The sequence below is a fragment of the Plectropomus leopardus genome, chromosome 10 (genome assembly GCF_026936395.1).
Source record: "Plectropomus leopardus strain MGB_pleo_1.0 chromosome 10, ASM2693639v1, whole genome shotgun sequence".
Lineage (NCBI taxonomy): Eukaryota > Metazoa > Chordata > Actinopteri > Perciformes > Serranidae > Plectropomus > Plectropomus leopardus.
This window is the reverse complement of record NC_142185.1, coordinates 10,116,422-10,131,943: the sequence shown is the minus strand read 5'-3', so window position 1 is coordinate 10,131,943 and position 15,522 is coordinate 10,116,422. Positions and strand designations below refer to the sequence as shown.

The window sequence follows — 15,522 nt, the reverse complement described above, 5'->3', positions numbered from 1 at the left end:
TTTTCAGAGTTGTGGGTTGAAGCTGGATTCAGAATAACAGGATTTGACTGGAAGCAGCCTATATTGTGAAAGGCTTAAGCATTTAAAATCAGTTTTAATGTAAATATTTCATGTCAGTGAGCTCATTTAAATGTTTCACATGTGAAGAGTCAGATTTCCATGTCTGTGTTTTAAATGATGAAGCAGGCATATGTAGTAAATAAATACTGTTAAAGGGATTAAAATGATGAATTCATGGGGAAATGCACAAAGTCCGTAGAAACTGTGCCTTTATACGAGCTGTCGGGGGTTTTATGAAGTTGTGATGTCACAACTTTACAGGTATGAATACAGGTGTATTTACACAGACATTAAGAAAATTTAAAAAAATTGTTATTAAACATTCAAGCATTTGAACACAAATATGTAAACCCAAAATACAAGTGTTACATTCCCTAATAATGCTCAGAGAATGAGGGGAGTAACATTAAAAATTGAAACTGAGGAAAAAGGCAAGCAACACTGTCTTGTCTTAAAGCAGGTGTTCTAAATTACAATTACAAATAAATACTTTAAGGGCATAGAAAGTGATACTAAATTCAACAACTAAATGTCCAAATGAATAAACACACAAAATCTCTTCCTTCAAAATGGGAGTAAAAATCACAGATTCCAGTGTACTACAACATGTTTTTTCAGTTTTTTGAATCTAACACACTAACCCACAGGCTCCAATTGTTTGCTTCCTCAGTTTTATATGCTGCCTGCTCCTAATCAGCAGATTGAGCGCAGGTGTGCTCAATTACCCTCTGCATGGTGAGGCGGAGGGGAGGGTGGCATTGGAAAGAGCACACACAGAAAGAAACAGGAAAGGGACACACACAAATCTGAAAAATAGCATTTTAGGGGATCATAAACTTTTTAAATTTGCCATGAGACTGTTTACAATTAAAAAAAGACTCACAACAATGCCTACGTCATCCTACGAGCCATAGACTCTATACGAAGATAGACAACTTTTCTGTACAAAAATGACGCCAAAATATTCCACATACAGCCACTGTCATCTTGTGATGACATCAGTTGGAGCCAGAGTCACTGCAGGAAAATGTCTGTGTTTTGGAGTCCCCCCCTCCAATACACGTGTCCAAATGCCACCATTGATCGTGAGCATACCAATTGGCAAACAGAGCTGTCAATCATGACGTCAAAGCTCCTCTTTTTATAGCATCAAATAACAAATTAAAATCACATTTATTTTTAAAAAGAGTTTTTAGTTTGTTGTGCTTTTACATGGAGGGGGTAACGTTACATAGAGTACATATAACATTAAGTTATGGAGGTCAGGTTTAGGAAAAGATATATGGTGAGGACATACCTTAAAATGGCTCAATATTAACCGAAACAGCAAAGGTTCCCAATGAGTCAAGTCATAGGGTCCAGATTTCTCTTTCGTTATTAGATCAAGGTCCAACTTTATTTCACAAAATGGAAACAACACGTTGGCTTTTAACACAAAGAAATAAAATGTTTTGCAAAAATAAACAAAAATTTCTTTTACAGACTTGACACATTCATGAGTCACTTGCAGTCTGTTCCTAATGAGCTGGCAACCCACTTTTGGGCCGCAACCCACCAGTTGCAAACTTTTGGTTCACAAGGTGTCTTAGCACTGGTCTCATGGGGAAAGTTCCCTGGTATGTGATCCATCCACCACCACAACCTGCCCCCTAACTGGACCGCTCAGTATCGCTATATTCTGTATTCCCATCAGCACACTGGTCATGTGACTACAGCCTTCAAAATACACGCGTTATGTATGAATTACTGGCTCACTGTTAAATGGGTTATGTACAAATTTTGGTGCGTTACCTAGGAAACATCGAAAAAATTTCAAACAACTCAAGAGAACAGCCTTGGATGGACTGAAAATAAACTAAATGTATAGGAAGGCATTACCTCCCTCCGTTCACACTTCAGAGAGAAGTAAAGGGAAGACCATTTCTTTTCACGCACCAGCAACAGCCTGGAGAAGATTGATTTTAAACTGTCTTTGTGGAAAGGCTCTCAAGATATATTAGGACAGATTCTAAAGTAGGTGTAATCATCCCATCAGCACTTTAGATCTTTTGGAAATCCCTGTCCTCCTGAAACTGCAAGCAGCTCACTTAATCAAAGTGGCCTTGTCTTAATATTTAGAACCTGGGGGTGGGATGCCAAAGACAGAAAACAACAGACTGAGAGGATAGCATTAAACACACAACTTGAACAGATTATGCTATTTACATGACTTGTATTAAATTCAGAATATTATCATATTTGGAATAATGTTGGAATATTAATGTGCATGTAAACATAGTCTCTGTGTCACCGTTGAAAAGTAGTACAAAAAAAGAAACTGTGTCCTGTCTTGAATCCCAGTATTTTCACAACAAGTTGCAGGATTTGATATGGAGAGATGGGAAAAGAAAGTTCGTCAACAACATTAAAAGCCCCGAAGGTGATCAGAGCTCCATGTTTGAATAGGAATACTTCATACAGGACACATTTTTTCGAACAGTTGCAGCAAAAATTTCAAAGAGCCATCAAGTTGCATTTTGACAAACACAGGTCAAAGCACTGCAATGTGTTTGATATCATAAAACAGCTTATAAATATTTGATTTCCTCAGCCTCCTTCAGCTTTTTCTGCTGTGATACCGTCGCCTCTCTTAATAGTCAGTGTAAACAATGTGCATCACCTAAAATGATGCTTTTATTCCGGGATATCTGATGCAGCACAGTGAGGTCAGCAAAAGAAGTATTTCCATGGTAAGGGCATCAATGCTTTCAATTAAAGTATAAAGAAAAAGTATCTCCCTTAATGCACATTAGAAAGCTTTAGGCAGACATTTATAGCCTTCGACAGAAATATAGCTGCCACACACTATTAATTAACTGATCCTTGAGAACCAGTTGAGGATGAAACACTGATGATTCTTTTTACAGTAATTACAAGCAGCAACAGCAATAACGCTTGTGCTGATTTAAATGAAAATAATCAATTGTATATGTGCTCCTCAGGGGCTCAGCTAAAGGGCGACTGCCAACCTCCAATACAATCTCTGATTCTTCTGCAGTCACTGAGAACAATGAACCACATTTCATATCTCAGAGAAAGGGAGAGGAGAGAGGAGAGAGGAGAGAGGAGAGGTCTGTGCTGGCTTCGTCAAGGACACCAGTGTGTCACTGCCAGAGTCCAGTGATGTGTCTCCCAGACCTTTATGTCTGCAAGTGGGCTACAAAGTACTTGACAGCTTTTTGATCACCACCGTCACGGCTGCATTTCTTAACCAAAGAAATAACTGAGTTTGAGGCTTTAAGATTGAATCTTTAAATGTTGTTTTTACTTTTCTTACAAAAATAAGACACTGAGGCATTTTGTTACAAAACTGGTTGGCTGTATATTTGGAGACATACTAAATCATCAACCACTACTGCCCCTTCAGCTGAAATGGAATGCTCATCTCATCAAGACACCCCAGCTTTTTCTTCTTCAATCTTTACTCAGCAGAGCCTGAAGACTTACACTTATACAGTTGCTCCTTAATGAAAACATCGCACCAGCGATTGCCGTGGCTGGAGGCATTTTTTTTGGGGGGGGTCCCTCCATTCGTCCATCTGATCATCCATCCATTGTCTGTTGGTCTTTCCCATTCTTGTGAATGTGATATCTCCAGAGCACCTTGAGGGAATTTCTTTGAATTTGGCACAAACATCCACTTGGACTCAATAATAAACTTATTAGAATTTGGTGATCAAAGCTCAAAGTTGCTGTGTTCATGCATCCTTCTCATTTTTTGTGATTGCAATATCTCAAGAGAACAATAGGGGAATTTCTTCAAATTTAGCACAAACATCCTTTTGGACTTAGTGATAAAATTATTAGATTTTGGTCGTCAGAGGTCAAAGCTCACAGTCACTGTGACCTTGCCTTATCCTTGTAAACCTGAGCTCATAAACACCTTGAGGAAATGTCTTTGACATTGGAAAGACATCACCTACTCAGACGTGTTGGCAGTTTGGATGGCATCTGACTGTGGTGTTAATTATCTAGTGTTAACAGATAATACTATAAAGAATACTATTTCCTTTCATGGCAGGCGTCTTCACTGCACCAGAAACTACATCCACATGCACCTATTTGTCTCCTTCATGTTACGGGCAGTCAGCATCTTTGTGAAGGACAAAGTCGTCCATTCCAGTGCTGGATTGCAGGACTTTGATTCTGCCCTGCTGGACAACTTAAAGACAGTCAGCATGGCACCAGTGGACAAGTCTCAGTATGTAAGTATCAGTTTTACTTGTTTGAATCTTTTTCTTATCTTACTGCTGGTGGCAACAACTATAGCTTTGACTATTAGACCTATATAAAGAGAAGTGGTTCAGTGCTTTGAGTGTCTGGCTATAGAAACCTGCTTTATACCATCTTAGAATGATTGATTGTGACGTTAAGCCTGCAGAACTGGTTTTCAGACTCGTCAGATTGTCATTCAAACAGGATAGAGTCCTGGCTGTATCTCAGTGTAATCAAATTCTTTTTTCCCCACTTAATCCCTGTGTGGCTGTGTGGATGTTGGTGTATATCCAGTGTCAAGCTATCAAAACTACTTTACTCTCTTTCTTTCCATTTTCCCCCATGGGGTCATTGGGGTAGGAATGAATTAGCTTTTTAGGATTTATAATCACCTGCCCACTAGTGGGGTTGTCAGGTATCACCTGGGGCTATAACTAGGGGCAGTAGCACACTTTTGGATTGAGCAAGACGAAAATGCCTTTTACATGCTTGTATCCCTTATAAGTAGCAGGCACAAGCAAGCAAGCAAGCAATTCAAGGTAAACATCAACAGCCAACTTGCTGTCCCTCTATTGAGAGACACAGATAAGATCATTTCTAACACATTAGAGAATAGTTAGAAAATGACAAGGGACCTCACCAAACCTCGTGTGAAGAAACCTTGGATGCGAAGGTGGTGGATGTCCAGAAAAACTTCTATCTTTGCGCTAGATAAAAATAACCTACTTTTTTTATTCAACAAAAATGATAAAATGATCCCAATCAATCAAAAAGGAATATAAAATCATATAAAAATATTATCTGAAAATCTGAAAAGCTCAAAACTAAGCTAAACTAAAATCAAAGAAAGAAAAACACACAAGTTCTCCTTAAGAGGAACAGAAAAAGGCGCCCTCACAATCTCCTCACTTTATATACTAGGGAAATGGAGATAGTCTCAAGAAAAGTATCTTAACACATATCTACATATATGGTAAAACATGCATACAAACACCATTAATATTCAACATGTCATTAATATTCAGCATGATGACTGTGACAGGTCAAAAGTTCAGATATTACATCGAGATACCACAATAGGGGAAAGAACCTGCATTGTCAGTGTGTTATCTTGCCAGTCTATTTGTTGTTTGGTTTGGTTTGTTAGTTCACACTGTTAGAGTGCAGAAGCTGTTGCATGTACTTGTGATACTTTTTTCAGATTGTCCATAGAAACTCAAACAATCAGGAGTTACTGACAGGGTGTTGCATTAATTTTTATGGATGTAATCATCAGGAGTGAGAACTTTAAATTGTTTCCCCTTTAACAAGCTCATCACACAGTCTCAAGAAAGTCCCCTATTACCTTTATATTTAGTCTTTCTTTGGGTAAGGAGCACACAAAGCAGATTATATCATGGCCTTTTGGAGCTTTCTTACACACTCTCTTGCATTCTGCACCTGTCTTTGCCTAATGAAAGCCTGAGCTTGTGACCCCCACCTGCACCTTGTGAATGTTTAAGCTGGTTACTCCTGCCTGTCCCCAGCGGAAGCATGAGCTGGTGACCTCCGTCTTTGTCCAGAGACCATCTGAGCTTGCGATCAAGCACAAGGTGCTGGGGGAAGTGGAGGAATGATTTCCTAGAATAGGGGTGCTGGAGGCAGCTGGAGATGATGTTGTTGGGAAAGGCATGGCCAGCGCAAGGAAGCAGTAGCCCAGCTTCTACCATCCTCGGTAGGGAAGACCCCCCTGGCATAGGTTGATAAGGTACTGCCGTCATCATTGGAGGAGGTACCATCGGTGCAGGCTGAAGGGTCATTAGAGGCATTATAGGAGGGGTATATGCAATGTCTGTGAGCTGAGTTTGGGCAGTAAGGAGGCAGATCCAGGCCCCATTCATACCTTTGAACTTGCACAAGGGACCATTGGTATCTTAGATAGATGAGCAGCTGCCATAAATGCTTCAATGGTAACAACAAAAGTGTATCAAAAGAGTCGACTCCAAAAAGAGTCATTGTCACACTGTTGGCAATGTTACAACTTTTGTACAAATAAAGGGCATTTTCCAAGCCTGTTTGACAGCTATCTTCCAAGGCTGCCATATTTGTCATCCCCTAGGGGACATTATCTCTGTGGCAAATGACTACATGTCTCACTGGATTATAATAAGGGGCCAGGTTTTGTGGCAGTGTGTATTTCATGCTCCCAGTGGGAATGCTTTGGTGAGGTTCATTTCTTACCAGCTGCCGGAATTCATTTTGAAAGCCATCTCCACCCATTTCTTTCAAAGCCAGGGGGTAAAATGTCTCATTTGAAAGGTGACTATTTGCTTGATTTAACAGCAGCCCATCTGATACAGGTGGTGTGAAATGTTTCATTGCTGTATCTAGGTCATGAATCTCCCAGTTGCCAAAAGGGCATAATTTTTCAGGGCTACCTTTCATTAGGGGTAGACTGGTTGAAAGGGTGCAGAAGGTGCATTTTTTGAGGGGAGATGTCATACAGTTAGTGCCTCTTCATTCCAGGATGCATCTCCTCCTTCTTTTGAATCCCTGATATGGATTGCTGCTGTTTGTGTACTCAAATTTCCATCACTTGCACCAAGGCCATTTCTTCCACCTCTCAAAACAGCAAGCAACTGCGTTGCTATTTGACATTTAATCTTTTCAGAGTTTGGAAAAACAACGAGTGCTTTATGTCCTCCTTCTTGACTTGGGTAGGTTAGTCTTTTGGATACAACTATTTGAGTCCTTACTTGGAGTTCTTATAACACAAATTTGGGGTTTTCTTTCCCCTTAAAAGACCATTTTTCTTTTTTTTTTTTAGAGTAAAGGAGTTAAAGACTCTTAGTAATGCAGTGTTATTTCCTCCCTCTATTTGCTAATCCAAGATTATTTACCCCTTCTAGATTCTTATGTGGGGTTATTTACCCTTTTTAGGTACTAATACGGGCTGATTTCTCCCTTCTAGATGCAGCTTTTGCAGCTGTTCCCCAGTCACTGTTAATCACAACTACAGGAAATGCTGCTCAATCTCAGCTTGTCCCTCATGTTCCATACATCGCACAACTCCAAGGGAGAAAACTGGTTGGCTCAGGCTGCTTTCTGTGTTCCAACTTCAGGAAGCTGGTGCAGCTGTATTTTTATTTATTTGGAAAGGGTCGTCTTTACTCCCTCAGGAGTTCATTCACAGTGTTCAACAACCTTTAAACACAATTCAGTCTGGATTTGCTGCCACTCAAACTTTTTCTAGATATTAAAATCGAATCTGGGCCAATCAGGGATCCACACTGTAGTTGACAACTTAAGCAGCCAATCAGAGACTGCTTTGTAGGTGATGATTTAACATACTGGCTACTGCTTGCAAAAAAGTAATGAAGGTTCTCAAAGAAACAAGCATGAACGTTAGTAAACACAGCAATCACTGAAGTTATTGCTGAAGTAGTGACAACAGTTAAACAAAAACAAGATTAGGCACTGGCAGAGTTTCTTGGACTGTTCTTCCTATTGGATTTGCAAAAAGCTTGATTTATCAACTGACTCCGTTGGTGACGAAGAAGATGTTCCCTGGTACAAATCCCATTATTGCTGTTTCACAACTTATTGCGCTAATGAAGGACCAGAAATGAGACTTCAAATCTGGGGATAGTGTTCACACTGCTTCAGACATTAAACAAGGACGCTGCCAGCTGGTATTCGGCAGCTCAGGGGCCTGGTTGCTAAATGAGAAATAGTAAAACATATGCTGGCAACGCCAGTGTATCACAAGTGCTAACGTAAGAAAAGCAACAGCTTAATAGGTAAAGGAGTTTAGGCTGGTATTCACACCCACTGAAAATGTTTAGGGCGGCACAGAGTCCAGAATGATATAGGGAATGAAACAGAATGTTGAGCTCACGTTTTTCTTATCAGGCTATGGGTATTTTCGGGTATTTCCTCATTGATTCCTCTTGTTGATAGCCTTGTTTGAGTGTGGCTTAATTTTATCTGTGTGTGCCCCAAGTGCTGTAAACATTTGCAGGAATTGCTTTTTTTTTTTTTTTTTTACTGATGACTGTAATCACAAACACCAACTATACTATACTATACATCCTACACTGATGCAATTATAATCCCAAACACACAGCACATACAGCCGAAATAATTGTGTTCATGCAATTGCATGTTGGCAGGAATGTAAGTATTTCAGAAAGAGAGTCCAACTAATTAGAAACTATCTCCATTGAAAATCACTTCTTTGCTGATTATCAATAACATTAAACCCAAACAGGACTCTGGCCTTCAATTTACTGTGGCTGAGTGGAAGGTTTGCATGATAAACAGATAGCCAAAAGGCTTGATCCAGGGGTCTGCCCTTCAGTCTATTGAGTCTGTATCACCCACATGTCATTTCCTACTCAGACCAGATGTCTAGTTTTAGAATACTGAGAATTAATTGTCAGAAAAGACAGAAGTGAAAGATGAAGAAATAGGAGACATTATTTGTTTTGGTTCCAAACCATGTGATTAAAAACACCTAATTCGTTTTTTCTTTTGCTGCAAGCATACTCCTCATTTCTGATGCTGTGTTCAGCACTTTGGAATTAAACAGATGTCCTTAACTTTATTTTTCTCTCTTTCTGAAACATTTTGTGCAAATAGAATCAACAACTAGTTCCACTTAAATGTTGCACGTTAGACAAGGTTACTAAATTTATCGCCACAACGCCTCAAAGTAATCCCTCGCTTTCTCGAATTTCATTCAAATGATGAAAGCAACACGCTCGTGCCATCTTGCACTGACACAGTGAAGCTATAACGATGCCTGGGGTGTGTGATGAAGTGTCTAATGGGCTTGCATTTGCGGGGTTACATAAGGAGAGCGAAATGAAAACTGTGACTGCTTTGTAGCAAAAAGTCTTTCATCATTAAAACTCTACATGCAACAGATTCTCTTTGACAGAACACTTCAACAACAAATTTTCCATGGGGACTTTTCTCATTGAAAATTGCAAATATATATTATCAGGACAAAAAATTATGTCCTGTTGTTTGATTTAATTAAACAACCAATTTAATCAGTGACTCAACTCCATTCATGAGTCTGACTGAGAAAGGGAATAGCACTCATTAAGGACACCAAGGTTATGTTTTTCTGTTCTTTCTTTGCAGGTAAATTGAAGTACCTTTTGCAATAATACCACATTACAGTTGACTTTTTTATTTTTAGCTGATCTTATCTTTTTATGAAATGTAGGGATCAGAGTGTTGCTTTTAGTTGAGGTCAAAGATAAATCAAAAGTCAGGACTGCTCGTTTTATTCAGTTGATTTGAGTCATGAAAAAATTGTGTCAGATTCCCCATTAAATATTTAAATCTGCTAGAGTGGGAGCATTTGTTTGCAGTCATTTTTACTTTAATCCTTGTGAATCTTTCATAATATGGCAGTGAAAACAAGTGATGAATAGTTATTTGTTGGTTTCTTTATAGTTAGTTGATATAGTACTAATAAAAGGGTATATTTAGGTATTTACAGATACTCATACTTTGCAATGCAATGGAATGTTCTGCTGGAAAAAAAACTTTACTGTCATGGCATTTCTTTTTCATGCCACTTGACATGATTCACCCACCCAAACACTGCTAGAGACCAAGTAGTTGGTCCCTCCCCTTCACAGCAGGGTGAAGCAGCCTCCCACCCCATAAAATCTGTTCAGGAAACGTCCTGAGAACTGTGGCAAATCCCAGATCCCAATCCGATTGAGTGTCTGTGCGATGTGCTGGTACCCCACCTCATAACCCACAGGTCTCAGACACCCTGTTTAGACCTGACATCAACATGTCTCTCAGGTAATCTGATCTCAACTGCACAACGCTAAATACAGGTGCAAATGGCCACCAAGATGCATTTCTGACCCAATCACTTGAACCACTTGACAAGGTGCTCTTGGACTCATTTGACCACATATCTTTTGTAGTATAAATGCTAACGCCATACTGATGTGTCTCCAGTATGGACCAAGTCATCAGTGCAGGACTTGGTGTTTATTTTGGTGACAGCGCGTTAATGTTCTGTGGGGTACTCATTTTATGATGAGTTGGACAAAGTTTTGCATGACCATCCATCGTTTTGCCCTACAGAAGGAGGCATGTTGAATTCTGCTCACAGTGAGATCTCCAGCTGTACCAACACAACTGCTACCGTGAGTGTGGGTGGAACAAAGTGTGGATGTAATAACTGTGCATAGGGCAGCAATGAAATTTGATCACAAGTGCTCAGATGAAGACCCATGATAGGCACAGGTATGATAGCGATGTGTCTCGGCTGTCCAATTGTGTTCGGATCACCGAAACGCATGCTAACACCAGGTCTAAACAGGCTCAAAGGATCATAAATCACAGGACATCCCCAAAGGTCCAGTGTCCATATGTCAACAGGTCAGAGCCAAGTCTGATCCAAGGGGGCCACACCATGGATCAGAAGCACCTCCTGAGAACCAGTTCATCCCACAAATACCTGATCAGATTGTTTAGTTAAACGGGGGTATATAGGGAGTTTTTGATTCAGGAGAGGGCGGGCACTGGCTGTCTAGAGATTGTCAGGTATGCAGCTAGAGGAGACAGCTTGATTGACAGCCGAGAGAAGGTGAGGGCAAAGACTGGTATGACCTCTTTTAAAAATTTAGATGGACTGATATCAGCAGGGCAAGACGATAGACACATATAAAAGTATGTGCATACACAATACTCACATCCCCACCGCGTTTGTTCTGTGCTTGTAGAAATCAATGCATTTGTTCATGCTTTGTTCATTATACATTATGAAATGTAAGTTTAGTTAAATATAAAATATGACTACATTACAGCTTTGCACATAAATGCATTGCATGCACAATAATGTGTCTTTTTTCAGGCAACTGGTGAAGGATGACAGACATATAGGAAAAGGAAATGCAGATGAATGTATTCAATTATTATTATGATGGTGCAGCCAAATATCTAATTTAGCATGATTTTATCCATAGGGCTGTTCAGACTTAAAGCATTACGATGAATGTGAGGAAAGTGTTTAATGTATCTTGTCATGTAATGGGGGTTCTGGTGCTTCTCTGCTCCCCTCACCACACCATCAACTGCACACATACAAGACATGACCAATTTTTGTCGAAGCACAAGGGTTGTATGTTTATTTACAGTATGTTTATTCTGATGTACTGATTTTGTGTCTTAAACGTGATCTTTAATTCTAGTGATTAAAAACATTGGTCAGTTAAAGCAGATTTGATGTTTTTATTGACATGAACTTTCTATTTAGTTTCACTGCTGTTGACTTTTTTTGATATGCAAATTAATACAGCAAGACGCCACAAAATGTAATCAGTTCCTCTGCTCTCTAAGGGCGCCTGCGGTGCAAGAGTAGTTTGTACTGTGCACGGAATTAAGTGTCAAAACACAGACAAATAAGCAGGTACAAATAGGATGTGATGAAAGTTTAATTGTTTTGTTGTCAGATTGGCTGCAAGGTGACAGTGCTGCTCTTCATCTATTTTCTGGCCACCAATTACTACTGGATCCTGGTGGAAGGCCTCTACCTCCACAGCCTCATCTTCATGGCCTTTCGATCAGACTCCAAATACCTCTGGGGATTCACCCTCTTCGGATGGGGTAAGCAGAAAAGTTTCAATTTATCCTTTCATGCATAACACCTATGACATGCTGCAGCACAACTAAAGTGCATATTTTAAACAATCCTCCAATCACTTCAGCAACAATGTAGCCAAGGCTGAGAGCTTTAGTAGAGCTGAGACCTGCAATACAATGACGATTGCCACAGGAGTATATGATTAAATATACAGAATACAATGCATGAATATATTCTATACAATGCATTATTGTTTCTGAACAAAACCACATTTAAGGGAACATATTATTGCACTGCATAACTCTCCTGTGGTGATTTGTGCTTATATATGAGAGATTAATGATCTTCTCCACAAAGAGCTACATTTGCATTTTGGAAGAAGTGAAATTATGTGGGGAATCAAAGTTTTATAACTCAGAAACTCAAAACTCAAATAGAAAAAAATGCTATCATCTGTCATTGCTGTTTTGAAAGCAGATGTGTAGTTTTAAGAGGCAGATCTTAAAAAAAAAAAAAATTACCATTCGAAAATAAAAATATGAAAGATGGAAGGATTTGTAATATAGGGGTACATTTTTGATATTCATGAAACTGCTGCTATTATTTTGAGTTCTAGTTTTTTTCTTGCACATAATGTCTAGTAGATGAAAGGCTTTTGTCCCCCTATCAGAACTTTTCCATTTTTTTTTGAAGTCATGTTAACACAAAGGGGAGAAAAAAGGACCCTGACATCAGAGTTTTGCTCCAGCCCTGCCTGTTTTTTGTTATACTAACTCTGTTATACTAACTCTCCAAAGTTTAAAGGTTCTGACTGCATGCCATTTTTAGCCATGTCTTTTAGCTAAAAAATAAACTATTGAGACATGTCCTTTTCCATCAGGAAACCTCGATTTGTAAAATAACAGTGTGAGCTGCCGTGTTGTGCTTTGGTATGGTCTAATATAACAACTATTCAGCTGAATGTTTTGGGACCTGCCTGCTGATTTTTGATTTTGTTGTGAACTGTGTGCTAAAGACCAGTGGGGTTGAAGTTACCTTCAGGGGAACACACAGCTCATTCTATCAGATGCTAGGTAATTTATTCAATTTATTCACTGACACACAAAAACACACACCACCTTGCTGCATCATCTTTCACTACGGTTTTAAGCCACCCACCCACCCGTTTCTTGACATCAGCTCTGTTCCGGGGGGGGGGGTTGTAGAGAATAAGTCTGATAGATTTGACTGTGACAATAACAATATAAAAAGCCACTCTGACACACACCTGTTGAATAGCTCTCCTTTGCAAACTGCATTTTCACTTGCCTCTAATTATATTTGTTTGGTAATGTTAACATGAATGGCAGAAGCCCACAGATTAGAAAATCAATGCTATAACTAGGATGCCAAATCCAGTCCTCTGATTAGCTGGTAAAATAGAAGAAAACACTCTTATTATCTCTGTATAGCTTCCATCAACACAAACCCCCGAGCTATTCCAGTGCTGTGCTCAGTGATTGCTGTGAGATTATGGTTACATGCCAGCACTTTGTTCTACTCTCACACTCCCACAAGTCCCTCTCAGTCGCCGTTTGTCTCATTTTTCTTCATTGTTCTGTTTCTTAGTTTAAACTACAGATAAGATGAAGCGTTCATTTAAAATATGTACATCTGGTTTAACATAAATTGATAGATGAGGGATCAAAGTTCTTCGGATTAGACTGTAATGAAGCTACAGCCATATTTAGATGAGGTGCTTCGATTGATGAAAGAGAGAGGAGACACTTCCTCTGAGAGAGGTCGCACATTTCAGCTGCATTATTTATCACATTCCCTGGTAGTAGACCTGAATTCTTAAAAGTAGATAATGTCAAATTTACAATTCAACAACCTACATTAGCACAGTGATTAGTGCAGGAGCCCCCTGTTAATTCACAGAGCTGGTCATTCCTGCAGCAATGGCAAACTGATTGTGCACATTGTTAATGTTACTGCTAATAAAAATCTGTCACTCACTCTGTCACACAATTTTAAACCCAGTTCTGTGTTAATTTGTTCTATTTTTCTCTTGCGGGGTCAGTGAGGTGGGTCAGAAATCCATTTGTCCAAAGTCAATTTTTACTTCTCCAAACATTTGTTTTATTGATTAGCATCGATCAAAAAAGACAAAAGACTAAATGGCTCTTGTTGATGTTGGAAAAAAGTGAAGTGATGGTGGGATCAGTAGTGACAGTTTATAGAAACTAATGTGTAATCAGATGTTTATGTTGGAAATTGTGTATTTTTGACTTTATAAAGGCTTCTGAAGTTTTAGACCTGCCACATATCATATAGCCCAGTGTCATTTTATGCCAGAAGAACACACCGGACATGCACCAATGTGTTAAGTTACAGAAGCTGGGATGAAAATGCTGCTTCTTTGGGCTGATGCACATCAATACTTGTGAATAGGATGGGGGTGTTTCATGATACAAAAACAACAGGTGCAGTCACCATGAGGGCAAATGTCTTTGGTTTGTGTTTTTGTATATACTTGCCACAAATTATTGGGGACCATTTAAAATATGTAGCGGATCATGTTCCTTTGTCAAAGTTTTATATTTTACCATTACTATCAGCATCAAACAATGTCGATCTTTACTTAGGAACAACAATCGTTGCTTTAATTGTTGCTTTAAAAGAAAAATAAAAGTTTTACCCCCACCCCCCCACCAACTATCCAGTGATTTACATACACACCCTCGGGGAGTTCACCCTTTTAAATCCAGGCAAAATGGCTTTATGTCTTTAAAAAACATGGGAAGAGGGCAATGATCAACTTAAGAGGAAATGACCCAGAAATTTAAAGTGCAAGAAAATTACCTGAAAATTAGCAAGAGCCCCCCCCCAAAAAAACAAACAAACAAACAAACAAGCATATAAAAAACCCAGATAAACTGCCTGAAATTAATAATTATTAATAATATTGTGAAATTTATAAATATATTTCTCTGGACATTTTTCACTGGCTTTAAAAAATAATTCTAAATCGACGAGTTTTTGTAGTCTTATGGGACTTCTCTTGTGATTGCTCATTGCCTTTTTTGTTTTTGAAAGAAGTCAAACCACTTTGCTTAGGGTTAAGAGTTATAGATACTTATGACAGGTGTCTGAATGCACCGCAGGAGTCTGGTTCTGTGATGGATGCTGCCCATGGAAATTGGTTGTTGGACTAAAAACTGTGTAGCTTTTAACTTGGAATGTCTCATTAGATCATACCTCTTCTTCCTTATTATCATGTGAAGGAAATTAAATATGAAATGTGACCATGACCATGAATCAGGTAAATGATAAAGTAATTAGGACAACACAACTAATTGTTTGTGTTTTTAATTTCAGGTGTTCCAGCTATTTTTGTGGGAGTGTGGGCCATTGTCAGGGCAACGCTAGCAGATGCAAGGTGAGAGAGCAATTTATGCTGTGTCTAAATGCACGCGTCCTTTTAGGCCACCACAATGAAAGGGCACCTAGATTTCAAAAGGTTGACAAGTTATAGTGATATGCTTGAATATAAACATGGAATGGGGTTCAAAAAGAGAACTTTGGGATGGTTTAATTATCACTTAATTGTGGTGACATTTGAATCA

General features: G+C 39.1%; 1 protein-coding gene across 1 annotated transcript in view; it reads left to right on the top strand.

Moving 5' to 3' along the window:
• pth2ra (parathyroid hormone 2 receptor a) overlaps positions 1–15,522 on the top strand; it is a 71,742-nt gene that overhangs the window by 21,363 nt on the left and 34,857 nt on the right. The window contains exons 6-8 of the mRNA XM_088083869.1: positions 4,121–4,304; positions 11,784–11,937; positions 15,275–15,335. Coding sequence (XP_087939995.1) covers positions 4,121–4,304; positions 11,784–11,937; positions 15,275–15,335 — 399 coding nt within the window. The remainder of the gene's footprint in view (positions 1–4,120; positions 4,305–11,783; positions 11,938–15,274; positions 15,336–15,522) is intronic.